Below are 16,565 nucleotides of genomic sequence, written 5' to 3'. Positions count from 1 at the left end.
GAGGTGGGACAGATGTCTCCCCAGATAGCCGCTGCTTTACTGACTGGTTGGGCTTCAGCTATTCACAGAGGTGTCACATTCTGGAAATGCTTTCGTAGCAGAAACGGAGACAAAACTTTCCCCCAGCACAGACTGGCTGGCGCAGCAGCAGTGGGAGCAGGGCTCTCGCAGGGGCTGACTGCAGCTGCCTGGCCTTCGCATGCCCTAGCCAGAAGCCTCCTGTCTCACCGAGACCGCGGCTTTCCTGCCCTCCTCCCCACAGTGCTGCGGAGTTGTGTGCTGCTGCTGCAGCAATTTGCCTTTGGAGATCTTGCAGCTGGAGCTGTGTGTCTGGCTCAGCTCCCTGCTCCTGGACAGCTGCCAGCAAGGGGAAAGGTGGGGGGGGGGAGGGTTTTTTTCCACCTTGTCATTTTTTTCCTCAAAGGACAAAACTGCCTCATGCAGCCTGGCCTGGGGCTGTGCCCGGTGGCAGGGCTCCTGGAGCTGGGCGAGGGCAGCGGTGGCAGCCGGAGCCGCGGCAGGGAGGCACGGCGGCGAAGGAGAAGCAGAGACGGAGTCGTGTGTAGCTTTGTCACTTGCTGACGTTTATTGCACAGGATGGGCTGGATGGAAAGGTGGACGCTTGGAGCGGGGCCCTGGCCCGCCAGCTGCGCAACTACAGGGCGCCGGGCGCTCGCAGTCGCTGCATACATTCAACGTGGAAGGCTCCAGTGCTAGGCAGAGGCATACGTGCACGCGCACACACACACACCCTGCACACACATGCATCCGTCGGTGCACACGCAGGCACGCCGGTACGTGCAGCGTGCGCCTTCCCCAGCCTTAAAGCAGCCCCACGGCTCGGGTCCCCGGGCTTCAGCGTCTGCCTGTCCTAACGCTGACTACAGGGAAGGTGGGCTGCGTTCGCCCCCAGCCCCGGGCTCAGGCTGGGCGACAACGTGTGCGCAGGGTGCTCCGAGCCTCAGGGCGACCATCCCTCAGACCCCCCAACTTACCTCCAGTCCTGGACCGTCACCCCTCACCTTGGGTCTGTGGGAGGGGAGGCAGGGATGCGCAGGCGCCAGGGCTGGCCAGCGTGCCTAAAGCCCCAGGGAGGTGTCCTGCAGGTGCACACGTACAGGGATGCATTCAGGTCATAAATATCATATACAGAGTTGATCACGGGGATGATGCAGCTGTGGCTTCTATGGGGCAGCCGGGGTGGCTGGGGGCAGCGGGGCTCTGCCGCTGGGAGCAGGAGATGGGGGCCAGACTTTGGTCAGAGGCAACGCAGCCGGGGGCTCAGCCCAAGCCCTGCCGTGCCCCCATGGTGGGTGGAGGGTGCAGGGCCCCGTGCCCCCCCCCAGCGGCTGCCCCGCTCTGCAGGGTGTGGTGGGAAGAAGCCGGGGAGCGGGGCTGGCACCGCGGTGGGGGGAGCCAGCCGGTAGGGCAGCCGTGGCCCTCACCGGCGTTCGTCGGCGGGGCAGCGCAGGACAGGCGCGGGGCGAGATGGGACTCGCTGCCACAGCCCCCTCCGGCGCACTTGTCCCCACACCTGGCGTGGCGCGGAGGTCACAAGTTGGAAGACAGCCTGGACTTGGCCGGGTCCGTGTCGGGCGTGCTGGCCGCTGAATCCTTGCGGGCCGCCGCCGAGTCCTGCGGCAGGGCGGGCGGCCCCGCGTGCACTGAGCCCGTGGAGGCCGGGTGGGCCGGAGCCCCCCGCGAGGGCGCCTGGCCCCGCAGCCCAGCCGGGGGACCGGGGCCCGGCGAGGCGGCGGCCGGGCCCCCGCCGATGGATGCGCAGGACTCGCGGGCCGAGGCCGGGGGGCTCTGGGTGCTGCCAGCTGCCAGCCCGTGGGGAAGCGAGGGCTGCGAGGCCGACAGGGGCCGCGAATCCTGGCTGAGGCTGCTGGTGTGCAGCGCCTGTGTGCTTTTGTGGGCGGCCAGGCGCTGGGGCGAGCCGGGCACCTGCTGCTGGCTGAGGGAGAGCTGGGAGCCCAGCTGCCCCGGGGCCCCTCCGTAGGCGAACGTCCGGCTGGCCAGGGGGCTTTGGGACGGCGGGCTGACCGCAGCCGCGGCAAAGGCGCTGGTGGAGGCGGGCAGGGCCACAGGCTGCGCCTGGTCCTGGGAGGGCGAGGGGTTGGCGTGGGGCACGGGGGGCTGTGGCTGCTGCGGGGGGCTCTGCTGCAGCAAGACGGGGGAGACGGCGAAGGGGCTGGGCACGGCCTGGGCGTACTGCAAGCGGCGCATCATGCGGGGCGAGCCCAGGGCCATGGAGCCCACCAGCGGGCTGGCCATCTGCGGGCAGAAGCTCATGGCGACGGCTTGCTGGAGGGTGGCGATGGCGGACGTGACCTGGGGCTGGACGGGGCTGTACATGGCCGTGTGCTGCTGCAGCTCCGCCTGCTGCACCATCTCCCGGTCGTACTTGACGATCTCCTGGATGATCTCGTTCTCCTGGTTGTTGAAGACGCCCGAGTTGAGGTCGTGCTGCACTTTGTGGAGCAGGATCGAGTTCTTCTTCCCTGCAGGGAGGGAGCCGGGATGGGGAGCACCGTGAGACCCTGGGCTGGGGCTATGCTGGACCCCCCCCCCCATCACAGCCATGGTGTCTCATGCTGCCAGGACACACACAACCCCCCCCCCCCGCCCCATCCTTCCCCGGAGCCCTCTGTATCCTACCGATGCGGTCGAGGCGGTCGATGGCCACAGTCTCAAAGGCCCGTCTCATCATGGGGTACTCCTCCAGCACCTCGTTGAAGTTGTCCACCGAGAGCGAGTAGAGGCGGCAGTAGGTGTCTGCCCGGACGCTGGCTGTGCGCCGGCCACGGGTCAGCAGGCAGATTTCTATGGGGGATACAATGGTACCAAAGTCAGAACACCACCAGCGAGGTCTGGACATAGAGACAGGCCCGGAGCAAGGGGCGAGAACCATTGAGGGGTGGGTGCCTCGGGACAGCACGGGCGTCCCGGTGCTTCTCGCAGACCCCGGGAGGGGACCTGGGCTCAGCCCCGCCGGCGCTCACCTCCAAAGTAGGAGCCATCGGAGAGTTTCATCTCCTTGTTGCCCTTAGTGAGGATGCTGACCACCCCATGCTGGATGAAGTACATCTTCTTGCCAATGGTGCCCTCGCGGATGATGTAGTCACCCGGTTGAAACACCTCAAACTTCAGCTTGGTGAGCATCGCCGTGACAAAGTTGGGATCCGCGTTGGCGAACAGCGGCATCGAGGCCACCAGCTTGCGGCAGTTGAAGTTCACAATTTCCTGCAGAGGAAGGAGGTGAGGGACCAGGAGGCAGGGACGTGGCTTGCCCAGGACGCGCTCACAAACACAGGGGTGTCAGCGCACGCAGCCATCCAGCTCACAGACTGCATGGACACAGTCGCACTCGGAGCAACAAAACCGCAGCAAGAGGTGCTTGGCCCCAAGCCCCCACCTTGCAGGAGCCGGTGGGAACCACAGCGTCCCCCGCAGCAGGGAGCAGGGGGGACCCCCACTGTGGGGAGGGCTCGGGGGGGCGGGGAGGGGGGTGTCCCATCCGCACCACAGGGCTCTCCAGCCCCTGGGGCCCTTACCTCGCGCAGAGGCTCGTTGAGCTCCCCCAGGATGCTGTCCTCGTCGAACATCTTGCCCTGGTAGCGGTGCTCATAGTAGTCGTGGATCTTCTGGCGGAAGTCGGCGGGCAGCTTGTGGAAGGACATGTACTGCTCCACCTGCTTGTACTGCGGGGAGAAGCAGTGTCAGCACCCAGCTGGCCTGGGGCTGTGGGGTCAGGACACACATACCCCCCCACACACACACCCCTGCTCCATGGGGTGGGTCCTGGGACTCATTCCCATTCCACCACCCCGTCCCTGCCCCGCAGACGGTATCGACCGGGAGCCCTGGCCCCGTGCAGCTGCACCGCCAGCACCGCTGCAGCTCCAGGAGGGGATGCGACGGCTGGCTGTGGGTCAGGAACCGTGGGCCCCGTCCAGCCCTGTCCTACCTTCTCCTGGTACTGGCGCCTGGACGAGTCCAGCGACTGGATGAGGGCGGTGGCGTGGCCGATGAACATGGCGTAGCAGGTGGCCCCCACGATCATGCTCAGCATCGTCAGCCAGATGTCTGTCATGCTCTCGGGCGCCTGCTTCCCGTAGCCGATGCAGAGCATGTGGCTCATCGATTTGAAGAGAGCAAAGGAGTACAACTCGCTCCAGGAGTCATTCTGCAGCGACAGGGACGGTGGCGGCACTCAGCCCTGGCTGTTGCACAGCTGCTCACACGCGTGTGTGTACGGGCACCCGTGGGTACGACACCCTGACTCAGGCCTGGGAGAGGATCCAGGTTTTTCTCTGCCTGCATCTCCCGCCAGCACTCCGCAGCGGGATTGTTTCGTTTGACAGTCCCACCGTGCAGGTGAGATCCCAAACAATCCCGCAGGGCTCCGCTCCTTCCTGGCGGGTTTCTGCACCTCACCCCTCGCCTGGCTTCGCTTTAGATAAGCACTCATTTTATTATTTTTTTTTAAAGTTGATATACAAAAGTACAGTGAGCCCCTGTGAAATGCTGTGGCAGGAACAAGCTGTGAGTTTGTGGAAGCCACAGAGTTATTGCTGCAGGCAGGGACAGGCTGGTGGCTCCTGGGGCAGGAACTCCCCAGCCCAGGTTTGCGCAAAGCCCCGGGTCGTGTCCGTCCATCCATCCGTGTCCCGTCCCCCCCACCTCCCCAGGAGCGAAGCAGCCCGAGAAGAACGATGAGACGGGGAGGAGAGGAAGGGGAGGAAGCCACGCGGGGGAAATGGAGCAGAGATGGAAACACCGGCAGAATGGGATGAGATGGAGGGAGAAGAGCCATTTGTAGCAGGCTGCAGGGTTGAGAGGAAGCAATTAGAAACGTGGCCCATTATTTATTAATAGCGGCTTTGTTGCTAATGAGCAGCAGAAGGTGGCAGGGGACGGGGCAGAGAGCCGTGTCAGCATCTTCCTCCCCACCCAGATCGATCTGCTGCTCCGCGTCCCGTGAGACCGTCCGCAGCACCCCAGGGTGGGGAGAGGCCAGACGACACGGGGATGGTCGGGGGTCCAGGGGCAGCGGGCGGGGAGCACCGTGGGGTCGGGGCCAGCACTCACCACCATCCCGTTGATGGAGACCCAGCAGTTCTGGGGGAAATCCTGCAGCATGGGCACGAGGAACTGGAGGCAGCCGTCCCAGTGGCAGAGCAGCAGCATCATGCCGATGAGGTTGATGATCCTCATCACCGCGCTGGCCAGATCGTAGGTCATGTGGAAGATCTGCAGGTGGAGGGGCCGGGGTGGGACAGCAGACGGTGAGCGCAGAGACCATCCCTGCCGCTGCCCAGCCCCACTCGAGGCACCGACCCACACGGCCTCAGCTGAAAGAGGCACTCGTGGCCGGCCCGGCCCCAGCTCTCCCCGAGGCGGCCGCGTTCCACCTGCCTATTTATAGCCGGCGGGATGCCGCCACGCTGCCGCCCCGGAAAGCGCTAATGGCTGCGAGCTTTGATGAGGATAAGCCAGCGCTGGTGGATGCTCAGGGAGAGCCAAGTCCTCTGGGCACTGGGGAGGGAGCGGGGCAGCCCCTGGGGCAGCGGGCGCTGGGGGCCAGGCTCAGCCATGGGACGGCTTTTGGTAAAGAGGGTCCAAGGTGCCCAGGTCAGGGTGGGGCTGAGGGGAGACACACACACACACACCCCCCCACACACACACACACCCCCAATCTGGGGAGAACGGCCAGGGCGGCTCCGCACAGCCTGCTCTGCCAGAGATCCCACCCCGAAGGCCGGGGCTGCGTCCCCCCCCAGGGCCAGTGGCTACAAGAGCATCGACCACTGAGACCCATCAGAGACACCCTGGGAGAGCCCCTGGCCCGGGGCGGGTGCAGGAGGGAGCCCTGACCGTGGGGGACCCACCGCGGTGGTCCTGGGACCAGAGCCCCGGCCATGGGGGCAGCGGGGGGGGGGGGATGCAGCAGGAGCATCCCTCCAGGAGCGGCTGCTCAGTGCTCCGAGCACACCCCTGACTCCCAGCACCAGCCTGCAGCTCCTGTGAGCCCCCCCGCGCCGGCTGCATCCCTGGTCCCAGCCTGGCCTTAGCACCCATTGCCCCATGGCACCCACACAGGCAAACCCAGGGGTCCTCCTGGTTGCAAACTGAGCCACGGGCTGAGGACTTGTTCCTTTTTCTTTAGTATTTTCAGGGTCCAGAAAAGGTGAATTCAAGGGGGCGGGGGGGAAGAAAGAAAATTAAAAAATGAGCCCCCTTGAGGTGAAAGCCCCAGTCTCTCCCCCCCCACCCCCGGAGACCCAAGGCTGGAGCCCTACAGCATCGTGCAGAGCCGCAGCACGGCAGGGCGAGGGCGAGGGCACAGCATCCCCTTCTTCCTCTGCAGCCAGCCCCGGGCTCTGAGGCTGCCTGCGCAGGCAGGGCACAGCGTGTGGGCAGGAGAAGGCAGAGCCAGTGTCATGCGATGGGCAGGGAACAAGATGGAGCACGAGGGGCTGGGGAAGGGGCAGCCCAGGGCGAGGACAGGCAGGAGCAGCCCCCCCCCAGCCCCATCGCTGCATGTCCCGTCCCCACTCCGGCCAGTGGCAATCCCGGGGTGGCCCCTCGCTGCCCCTTTCCCATCACTGAGGCTGCTGGGGACAAAAATCAGGCACACACGGCCTCCCCAGATTCACTCTCGCAGCATCCGCCAGCCCCGAGAGCAGGCGAGATCCCAGCGGGGATGGGGGGGCCGCGCTCCCCTCCCATCCCCTGTAAGCGGATGCGATTACCAGGATAATCTGCGCAGCCACGCGCAGGTTTAATTCGTCCCCGGGGCTCTCCCTGCTAAGTCCCCTTTGAAAGTGAAAAGGGCAGAAAGCCGTGGGGGGGTGGTGGGGGGTGTGTGTGGGGGTGTGTGTGTGACACTTGGGGACGGGGGGGTTCGTAGGGGACGGGGGGGTCGCAGGAGGGGGGGGATGCTCCTGCAGCAGAACCCAGCCCTGGAGGAAGGAGCAGGAGGAGGGCACAGGGCAGGGAGATGTGGGCAGAGCAACTGGAGCTGCAGCCCTGTTCCCCCCCCACCACCCAGGTCCTCTGCCCCAGGGACCGGGGGGCAGCCCCCAGCCACGCTGCCAGGCACCGCCAGGACAGCCAAGCTCAGCCCCGTGCGTGCGGGAAGGATGAGCCCCCCCATGGAGCTGCGGGAAGAGCGCCGTGCCAGGAGCTGGGAGATTTCCTATGGCGGGGTCAGGGCGGGACAGAGTCAGACCCCTGACACAACATGGCCACCCCCGCGGCTACCGGAGCCGATGTCACCATGCCAAGGTCCCTGCAGCGCTGCCGGGCGACTCTCGCCCACGGAGCCTGCACGGGGTGGGACGCCCAGGCAAGAGCCGCGCGTGCCCTCGCAGGGCCTGGGGACGCACGGCAGCAGCGGAGCAGGAGGAGGAGGAGGGAGCGAAGGCGCTCGCCGCCCCTCCAGCCCGCGGGTTGCGCAGCCAGCTCCACGCTGCAGCGAGCACCTGCACAGCCCCAGCCAGCGGAGCTGCCGGGAGGCGCCGGCCCACGCGCCAGAGCCACGTGGCAAAACCGAGCACGCCACATCCCGACACAAAGGCACGTCCCCTCGCAGCCCACGCGGCCGCGGGTGCGCCAGGCCTGGGCAGCACCCTACCTCCTGCCCCGGGGACCCAGGGGTCCCGCCGCCCCCGAGGGGCTGGGGTTCCTGCAGCCCTCCCCGGCGCTCCCCGAGGTCCCGGCGGAGCAGGGAGCCAGCGGGCACCGGAGGCAAGGAGTGTCGAGCTGAGCAGGGGGCCACGGTCCAGCCACCGGCAGAGCACCATGGGTGGTGCCATAGCACGGCACTGGGACCGGCCGTGCAAACCCCGGCACCTGGGCACACACGTGGGCGCACACACATGTACACACACGTACACACACGTACATGCACACGCACGTGCACAGACAGGGCACGGCTCAGCTGCAGCTCAGCGGGGCCGGAGGGACTGCCTTTGTGCTGACACAGACCGGGAGCGCTCTCACATCACAGCCGTTGTCCCAGTGCGGACAGAGCAGAGGGAAGGTGGGGGACCCCCAGAACCTCCCCCCCCAACTCCAGAGAGGGTCACAGCCACCCACTGGCCCCACACACAGCCGCACAGACCCCATCCAACCCCACGGCTCTCTGGGCAGCACCGAGCCCCCCCCACCCTCGCAGGGGTCCCTCCCAGCTTCCGCTCTCTCCAGTTGGTCCCACCGCTGCTGGAGGAGGGACCCACCGCCGGGCTGCGTCCCGCGGGACCCTCACCTCCTCCCACTGGTGGATGTAGCGGATGAGCCGGGAGAGGCGGAGGAGCCGCAGGAGGCTGAGGATCTTGGTGAAGCGGACGATGCGGAGGGCGCGGGCGGTCTTGTACACCTCCGAGTCTATGCCCTTCTCCACAATGAGGAAGACGTAGTCCACAGGGATGGAGGAGACAAAGTCCACCACAAACCAGGTCTTGAGGTACTTCTTCTTGATCCTCTCGGGGTCCAGGATGATTTCCGTGTTGTCCTCAATGACAATCCCCGTCCGGAAGTTCAGCACCAGGTCCATCAGGAAGAAGGTGTCAGAGACGACGTTGAACACAATCCAGGGCGCCGTGGTCTCCTCCTTGAAGAAGGTGATACCCACGGGAATGATGATCAGGTTGCCCACCATGAAGAGCAGCATTGTGAAGTCCCAGTAAAACCTGGGGAGCGAGAGGATGGAGGAGGGTGTCACCAGCACCCTGCAGCCACCCCCGTGTCGAGGGGACCCAGCCACCACACCCCACCCTAAGGGACCTATGCTACCAGGGTGCCTTCACCCCAATGCCACCTCAACCCGAGGCATCCCTCTCCTTTCCCCAGGAACAACATCCTGCTCCCCCCACTCCAAACTGCCCCCAGGCCTGATCCTGCAGGCCAGCACAGTTGAGGTACGGCTGTGCAAGTGCAGAGGGAGGTGCAGGATGAGGCCGGGGGGCTGTTTGCTGCAGGGGACCCTTCTTGCTGTGCTGTTTGGCCGGGGGTCTGCCCTGGGGCACCCAAACCCGGGGCAGGTCCCAGGGTGAGGTCCCAGGCACTTGTGGGGGAGACCCTCCCGCCGAGCTGCCCTGGGGCAGCCCGTGGGCTGGGGACCATGCTCAGGATCACCCTCACCCCCAAACCGCCACGGCGGGGCCATCGCGTGCTCTGCAGGCAGCGCTCAAGGTCGCAGGTGGAGGCAGGACCGGAGAGCCCGGCCGCCCCCCACGCTGCCTTGGCAGCAGCCCCCTCCGCTCCCCGCTCCCGGAGGGGGGACAGAGTCCCCAGGGACAACCAGGGTCACCCCACCCCGGCGCCTCCCTGGACCAGGCTGCGGTCCCAGTTTTGGGGTGCGCAGGGCAGGGGCTGCATGTCGGACCCTGGCAGCACGGCCGCGGTGGAAGGAGCCCCCACAGCTCCCCGATCACGCACGGCTGCAGCTGGAGGGGGCATCGCCCCCAGCCCCGGTCAGACGGCGGAGGGGGCGGGCGGCCGCCTTTGCCTCTGCCTCTGCCTGGGCTGCACGGCTCCTGCGCCACCTCCGCCCTCTCCTGCCTCACTCGGCCTTTTCTCCTTTCTCCTTGTCCCCATCTTCTGGGCCACCGATGACCTTTCTTAGCACCTGCAAGGTCACAGCAGCCCCATCCCGGCAGGACCGTGCGGAGGGGACCCCGGCCCCTCGCTCCCCGCCTGCCCCGCTCCCCGGCACTCGCCTGGAAGGGGGGGGCAGGAGAGGGGGTGCTCCTCAGCGCCACGCGCACGGACACGCAGGACCCTTGCCCACGTCTCTGCTCAGCCCACCCTGCCACACTGCCCGCCCCAGGCAGGAGTCCCCGAGAGCTGCAGGCTGACAGGCAGGGGGTGCCCTGGCCATGCTGCAAGGGGGGGGGGGGGCGAGGGGTGCAAGACCCCCCCCGCCTCAGGAACGGGATGGGCCGGATCCATCCCCCCCCCCAATGCAGATTAGTGCAGGACCAGGAGGAGCCGAGCATCCCAGCTCCTGACCTTTCTCCAATGACACCTTCTCCATGTGAGACGTTGCCGTGGCAACCGTGAGTGATGTCACTGCTGCACAACGATGACTTCACACCCAGAGCCGTCTCCAGGGTACCCTCGCTAGCTGCCAGCTGGGAGGAACGAGCTGTGCTCCCCCCCGCACCCCCACAAGGAAGCTCCGGCTGCTGGCACCAAGCGGCTCCAGTGTGCCACGACATCCCCCCCGTGGGCAGCGAGGCCACGGCCGTGCTGGGCCCTGCCGAACCCCCGGGTCCAGCCGCACGACATGACACCCCAGAAGATGCCAGCACCGGCAGGGCCGCGGCTGGGGCAGCCCACGGTGGCAGCACCGGGCTGGATCTGGCCCCCAAGTCCCCCAGCAGCTCCTGCTGCAAACTGACCCTGCTGCACAAGGCGCGTCCCGTGGGGGCATTAGCCATGCGATGCTGTGAAGAACAAAGATTAAATAACCATGCCAGCTGGGCAAAACTCTCTTCTGGCTCAAATCCCTTTGCAATCTGGCTGAGCCAGGGCAGAATTCGGCCTGCTGAGAAAGATAAACTGCTCCTGATCCCCCCCCAACGCACGATTGACTCTGTGCGATCTCTTCGGGGGCCTGGGTGCGATGCCAAGGCGTTCTTCCTCGGAGGGCAGTGTGCACGTAGAAAAAAAAAAAGATCCAATCCAGGCTACTAAAAATATCTGAAAACAAATTAATTAGGATCCTCGGCACCCCCTCCCTTGCTTCTGACCCAATTGAACGGCAGCGATGGTGACAGGAGACGCCGAAAGCCTCTGCGAGCGGGGGCTGCTGCGCTCCTACTCCGTCGGCTGCCCAAAGCCTGGCACAGCGATGCCACCCCTCAGGTCCTGGGCAGGAGCCGAGCTGGAGCCAAGCACCCCCACCAAGTCCCAGGGACCCCGCCGCTCTCGTGTCCCTGAGACCCCGAAGCACATCCCTCTGCAGAGCTGCCGCCTCCCCGACACCTCCAAAACCCCACAGAGACCCCGAGGCCAGAGAGGCACGGGGCAATCCCGACGGCCGCACCAGCAAAGCCTCCCCGGCTGCCCGCTGGTACTGCTGGGGCGGGGCGGGGGGGGCAGGAGAACCCCCAGAGTCGTCCAGGGGGGCACGTCCCCGCTCAGCTCCATCGCCAGCACATGGAGCTCCGGGGGGCTGCCGCGGACGATCCAGCTGCCTCCGCGTGCTGGGTGCAACAGGTCGCTCCCCTCTACGGTGATCCCATCGATCGGGCACTGAGCCGCCCGCTCACCAGCCTGCCCGGGCGAACGATGCTCCCCAAAACCCCGCTCTGTGGGAGGTGTCCCCAAGGGCTGAGCCCCTTGGCCCAGACCGGGGCCCTGGCTGCAAACAGCTGGGCTGCCCAGCGGGCGGGAGCGGTGCAGGATTGGTGCGGGATCGGCACTTTGCAAACTGGCCCTAAATACTCACAGCCGAAAAACGAGGTCACTGTTAGAAGTGGGTTAAGAAGCCAATGGCAGAAGTTTGCCCGAGCAAGCGGTGAGGTACAGCCCCCCCCCCCCCCCCCCCGCCTCCGCTGTCCGTCCCCCCGCGTCCCAGTACAGCCAGTTGTGATGAATGACTGGTGGTGCTCTCCTCTGGAGAAGCCTTTAACCCCGCGGATCCCTGGGGAGGGGGGGATAAAGGCTTTGCAAACCGCTCAAGGACCCAAACCTTTAAATTCCCCCAGACAGTCGGTCGCAGCCTTTCTTCCCTGCTGAAGGAGCGGCGGCTTTCAGCACCCCCCAATCCGACTGTGACGGTGCAGAGGGGGAGAGCGGCTCCCCGACACCCTCACCAGAGAGAAGCGGCAACACCGGGACCAGCAGCAGCGCACAGCGCTAGCACGTACATCGGGAGCGACAGCGGCCAGCGAGCCCAGTCCCTCCGCTCAGGAGCCCCAACGGTGGCACGAACAAGGTGGCGGCACCATCCAGGCAGCGGCAAAGCCCCAGAAACCATTTTAACTCCGGATGAGGAAGGCTCCTGCCCAGCAGCACCGGGGACACGTGCTCTGGATGTGGCTTCGCCCCCGATTCAAGCGCGAGACTGACTCTTGCAACAGAAATTCGCCAGCAGCGAAAACCCACGGCTCGGCCCCAGCCCTGCTCGGGGAAGGCTGCGAGCGCCGGGCTGGCGGGAGGGGATGCCGGCGTAGCCGTATCGGGCGGCCCCGTGGTGGTGATGGGGAGACAGGCACCGCCACCACCACTGAATCACCGGCTGCGCGCAGCTCGCGGCGTTACTGCTGCATCCAGCCTGGGCTGAATCCTCCTCCCGGGCTTACGCGAGCCTCGCACCGAAGGGATTGACTGCCGAGCTGGAGCACCCGCTTCCCGGTGCCTGGGCTCCTGCACCCCCGGGAAGCACCCGGCTCCCTGGGAACACCACCGGCCCCCTCCTCAGCCCTGGCCCCACACGTGTCTCTGTTCCTGCGGCCCCGCAGCACCCCGGCCCCTCGCACGCCCCTGCCTGGCTCTCGGGTGCGTACGGGTTGTAAAGATTGGGGCCAGACCAGCAACGCGCCCCAAGTCACTGCGAAACGAGGGCTGGATGCGGCCCCCCCCGCCCCGGCTCCTAATCCCACTCCAAAAGCAATACCCCTGGTGCAGAAACACCAACAGAAATAACGAAAAAGTCAATGCTAGCTGGGTTTTTATCCCATTGATAAAGACCAGAAGCGGCAAAAGAGATGACAACTGCGCACAGCACCCAAAAAGAGGCAGCTCTGCTCAACACTGTCTACTTCGGCGCACCATTTACAAGGTCTCTTTTACCAGATTTGCAGCTCGGGATCTCAACCAGCCACCCAGGCTCCTTCCTAATAATTCAATATTTATGTAAATAGCAACTTTCGTTCCAGGAGCAAATCTGCCCCTGAATTTTGCATGAATAATTGCAGCACCATGTCCATGAGGAAACAGGATCTCTAAATGACTCCGATTATGAAATGATGTCACATATGCAGATGGGTAATGATTTTTATCTTGAGATGGGAAAATGGGTTTTGCAGGGCAAACACGGCTGGGTTCATGCTCCATTATCATTATTAGATAAACATAATTATTTTTAAGGCAGGACAATGTGGAATAGATGAACACGTGCTCAACATGCACGAGCAGAGTGGGCTCCTCATGACCGGGCTGTCAGCCCTGCGTTGAGCCGACCCTGTTTATGTGCACGTTTGTAGACCCAGACGACGCCGTGGCTCTGCCGGCAGCTCCTCCCCGCTGGGCAGGGAACTCTCCTACGCCACTTGCAGCATCAAAACACTGGCAGCGGCTCTTCCCCAATGGTTTCAAGTCTTGATAGTGACTCCGGGAGGGATGGAGCCAGCGCAGGGCAGGACGGCCAGGGTGACTCCCCAAGGTCACCCCGGCATGGACCGGTGCCCGCCCGTCCGCTGCAAGCACCAGCCCGGGGACCAACACTGCCGGACCCCGGGGAAGCCTCCGAGGCCGCACTCCTGCCACGGGCTCACCGCAGGGAGACCCTGCTCTCGGCAGCACCACGGGCTCTGCCGCTTGGATCGCGGCTCTGCCGGCTTGGAGGAGCGGGGCAGGCTCTGGCCCCGGTACAGTCATGGCAGGGGAACAACAGGGCCAGGCTGTCGCCCCGCTCCCAGCCTCCCCAGTAGCCCGCAGCTGCTGAGGACAAAGCAGAGCGTGAGTGGCACGAAGGGGCCACGCGGTGCAGCCGCTCCTCACTCTGGCTCTGCAGCAGAGCTGGTCCCCAGCTGGCGAGCCAAGGAGGGGGCTCCGACGGATACCCACAGTGGGTTCCCAATGGGAACGTCTGCTGCAAGGGCACAAGAGCCCTGTGCGGGAGGCCCTGAGAGGAGGCTGAGGGCCTCTGGCTGCTCCTCTGGAAGATGCCAGATCAGCTCAGGAGCAACGCACAAGGGTGGGAGCAGGAGCTGCAGGTGCTGGGCCCTGCCCTGAGCCCCTCAGCCGGGACAGACCCCACCGCCCACGGCCACCTCCACCTGCCCCGGGGACCCCCGCTCCGTTGGGGACCCATCAGTGCCAGTGGTGAACAGATCTGGGGTCTGGCTTGGGGACGTTCCCCACACCGCGTACCCGCTCGCCTGTGCCCAGTGAACCCTCCCTTGAGCCTCCCCGAACCGCACACCAGAACGGCGACAGAACGACTCGGAGCTGAGCCCCTCGCTCCCCCCAGCCTCTGGCCCAAGGCCCTCCCAGCCCCTTCGAGGTCACTGGACCGGGGGGTCCTGATGGCTGGCTACCAGCGATGCCAGTAGGGTCTCGGCCGCCCACCCCCACAAGGTGCTGTGCCGCTGCCCCAGACGGTTGAGCTGTACATCCCTCCCAGCTGCTTCCATGCGACCTGGGAAGCATTTGCCACTTCTGAGCTCCCCCAGGGCTCAGGAGGTGGAAAGGAGATGGAGCTGCAGAGCCTCCCTTCCTTGGTCTGCCATTTCTCGGCTGGAAGCGGCACAGGCTGGATCTGGGGGATGCTGGTCCTCTTGGGAGCGAGATGAATCCCTCCTCAGACTCCCTGAATGTTGGGGAACAGGATCAGGCCTCCTCGGGGGAGGGGGACCCTTCACAAAGCTCTGCTTGGCAGCGGGGAGAGGAGCACGTCCTCCAGCGCAGACCCCCGGCCCCAGGAGGGGAGGGTGACACCTTCCCCCGGGGCGGTTTGGGGGCAGCGCCAAAGCCCGGTGGGGCTCCGGAGGGTCCGTGCTGGGCCGAGCCGTTGCTGAGGCCCCGGAAGGACGAGGGGATGCCCTTGCCCGGGTACCCCCCGTCAGAGCAGAGGGCTCTGGGCATCCCCGGATCGACCGCTGCTCCGCTGGGGAGGGGGATGCCCAGCCGCCAGCCCCTCCCTGCACACAGTGAGCAGCATCCGCGCCGCCACCTCCAGCGCAGCTCAAGGTGCCCTCTCCCAGGGCACGGCTCGGCTCGGCACGGCTCGCCTTCCCCTTCCCTCGCCGGCGGGAGGCCGACCCCGGGCTCCGCTCGCCTCCCATCCCCAGATCCACCGGCCCGACCCGATGCTCCGGCCCCGCGGGATGCTCCGGCCCCGCGGGATGCTCCGGCCCCGCGGGATGCAGCCGGGTGCGGGGTCCCGGGCCCAGCGCTCCCCTCCCCGCCCGGCCGGGCGCCCACCTGAAGTCGCTGTAGGGGTGGATGATCCAGGCCCCCGCCGACTTGACGCGCTCCTGCTCCCGCTCCACCGCCTTCTGGGAGCCGAACATCCGCAGCGAGAACTTGTTGACGCCGGGCTGGAGCATCGCCCCGAACTGCCGCTGCATGAAGCTGGCCTGGCTCCCGCGGGCCTCCTCGCCCGCATCTTCGCCCGCGCCCTCCTCGGCCGCCTTGGCCCCGCCGGGGGACGCGCCGCCGCCGCCGCAGGAGAAGGAGACCTTGGGTTCGCGGGGCGGCTCCGGGCCGGGGCTGCGCGGCGGTTCCCCGCGCCGGCACTCGCCGTTCGGGGACCCCTTCCCGCCGCGGCCCCGCGCCCGCCCCGCCGCCGCCGCCGCCGCCGCCCCGCCGCGCTTGGCCGCCTCGGCCGCCTCCTCCTCGGCCGCCGCCTCCCCGCCCGCCGCGCCGCGGCCCGCCCGCATCTTGCCGCTGCCGCCGCCGAGGCCACCGGCGGCCGAGTGGCGCCCGCCGCCGCGGCGGGGGCGGGCCGGGGCGGGCCGGGGGCGGGCGACGGGGCCGGGCCGGGGACCGGGCGGCTCCGCAGCTCCCCCCGCCGGCACAGCCCTCGCCGGCGGGACCGGCGACCGGGACGCCCCGCTCCGCCCGCCGACCCCCCCCCCCCACCCCGACCCTCGGCAGCGCGGCCCCCGGTGCGGGGCCGGGCGCTCCCCCCGCGGAGCTCCGGAGCCCAGCGGCCGCCGGCGCTGCCCCGTCACAAGCCCGTTCGCGTCCCGGCCCCGGCCCCGACCCCACCCCTGGGCCGGGGACGGACCCCGCAGCCCCGCCGGGAGGCACAGGGGCTTCATGCGAACCGGGAAGACGGTGCTTCCCCCTCCCACAGCCCCGGGGACCTGCCGCCCGCCGAGCCAGCCCCAGCCCGACCCCTCACCTCCAGGGCTGAGACCCCCTGCACCGAGCCGGCGGCGGGAGGAACCGCCCGGGGTGGGCGCAGGGACGGAGACCCGGGACTGGCACCCCGGCACAGGGTGGCTCCCAGAAACAACATGGGCCAGCAAACCACAGCCAGACACCACCGAGGCAGACACCTGCACCTACACCAGACACGGCCAGGTCTGATGCTCTGGGTGCCGGGAACAGGTCAGCGGGACCAGCACCTCCTGCCCTGCCGCCCCAGGAACGTGCTCTTCCTGCTATGGCTTCCCCAGGCTGCGAGGTGTCGGGGCATGCTAGAGCAAGGAGGCTGGGCGAGCCCCGAGCACCCTCAAACGGCCAGACACAGGACCAGAGCCCCCTCCCCAGCCGCGGCTCTCGCAGCCCTGGCTCTGCAGGCCCAGAGCAGGGCAAGAGCCGTCCTGGGTCACGGCACCGCACGGGCGACTCGGCTGTGGCGGGTGGCACCATCT

General features: G+C 66.9%; 1 protein-coding gene across 1 annotated transcript; it reads right to left on the bottom strand.

Moving 5' to 3' along the window:
* Window positions 1–569: 569 nt before the first annotated feature.
* On the bottom strand, window positions 570–15,638 carry HCN2 (hyperpolarization activated cyclic nucleotide gated potassium and sodium channel 2). Its single transcript, XM_075736297.1, has 8 exons — window positions 15,166–15,638; window positions 8,276–8,699; window positions 5,095–5,256; window positions 3,971–4,189; window positions 3,558–3,704; window positions 3,006–3,246; window positions 2,662–2,826; window positions 570–2,504 (listed from the first exon to the last, which is right to left on the bottom strand). Exons 1-8 carry the CDS (start codon window positions 15,621–15,623, stop codon window positions 1,552–1,554), a joined length of 2,769 nt encoding a protein of 922 aa, XP_075592412.1. The 5' UTR covers window positions 15,624–15,638; the 3' UTR covers window positions 570–1,551.
* Between the last annotated feature and the right edge of the window lie 927 nt (window positions 15,639–16,565).

The sequence above is a fragment of the Balearica regulorum genome, chromosome 26 (genome assembly GCF_011004875.1).
Source record: "Balearica regulorum gibbericeps isolate bBalReg1 chromosome 26, bBalReg1.pri, whole genome shotgun sequence".
In the NCBI taxonomy this organism is placed as follows: domain Eukaryota; kingdom Metazoa; phylum Chordata; class Aves; order Gruiformes; family Gruidae; genus Balearica; species Balearica regulorum.
Note: the sequence above shows the minus strand (reverse complement) of the source record. Positions and strands in the feature narration are given on the sequence as shown.

Bases quoted from the DNA above. Each gene is read 5' to 3' on its own strand.
- HCN2 (XM_075736297.1), bottom strand. From the start codon at position 15,623: ATGCGGGCGGGCCGCGGCGCGGCGGGCGGGGAGGCGGCGGCCGAGGAG. The intron at 8,700-15,165 runs GTGGGCGCCCGG...CTCGCTCCCCAG, and splicing joins CACCCCTACAGCGACTTCAG to GTTTTACTGGGACTTCACAA. The intron at 2,505-2,661 runs GTAGGATACAGA...CCCTCCCTGCAG, and splicing joins CGACCGCCTCGACCGCATCG to GGAAGAAGAACTCGATCCTG.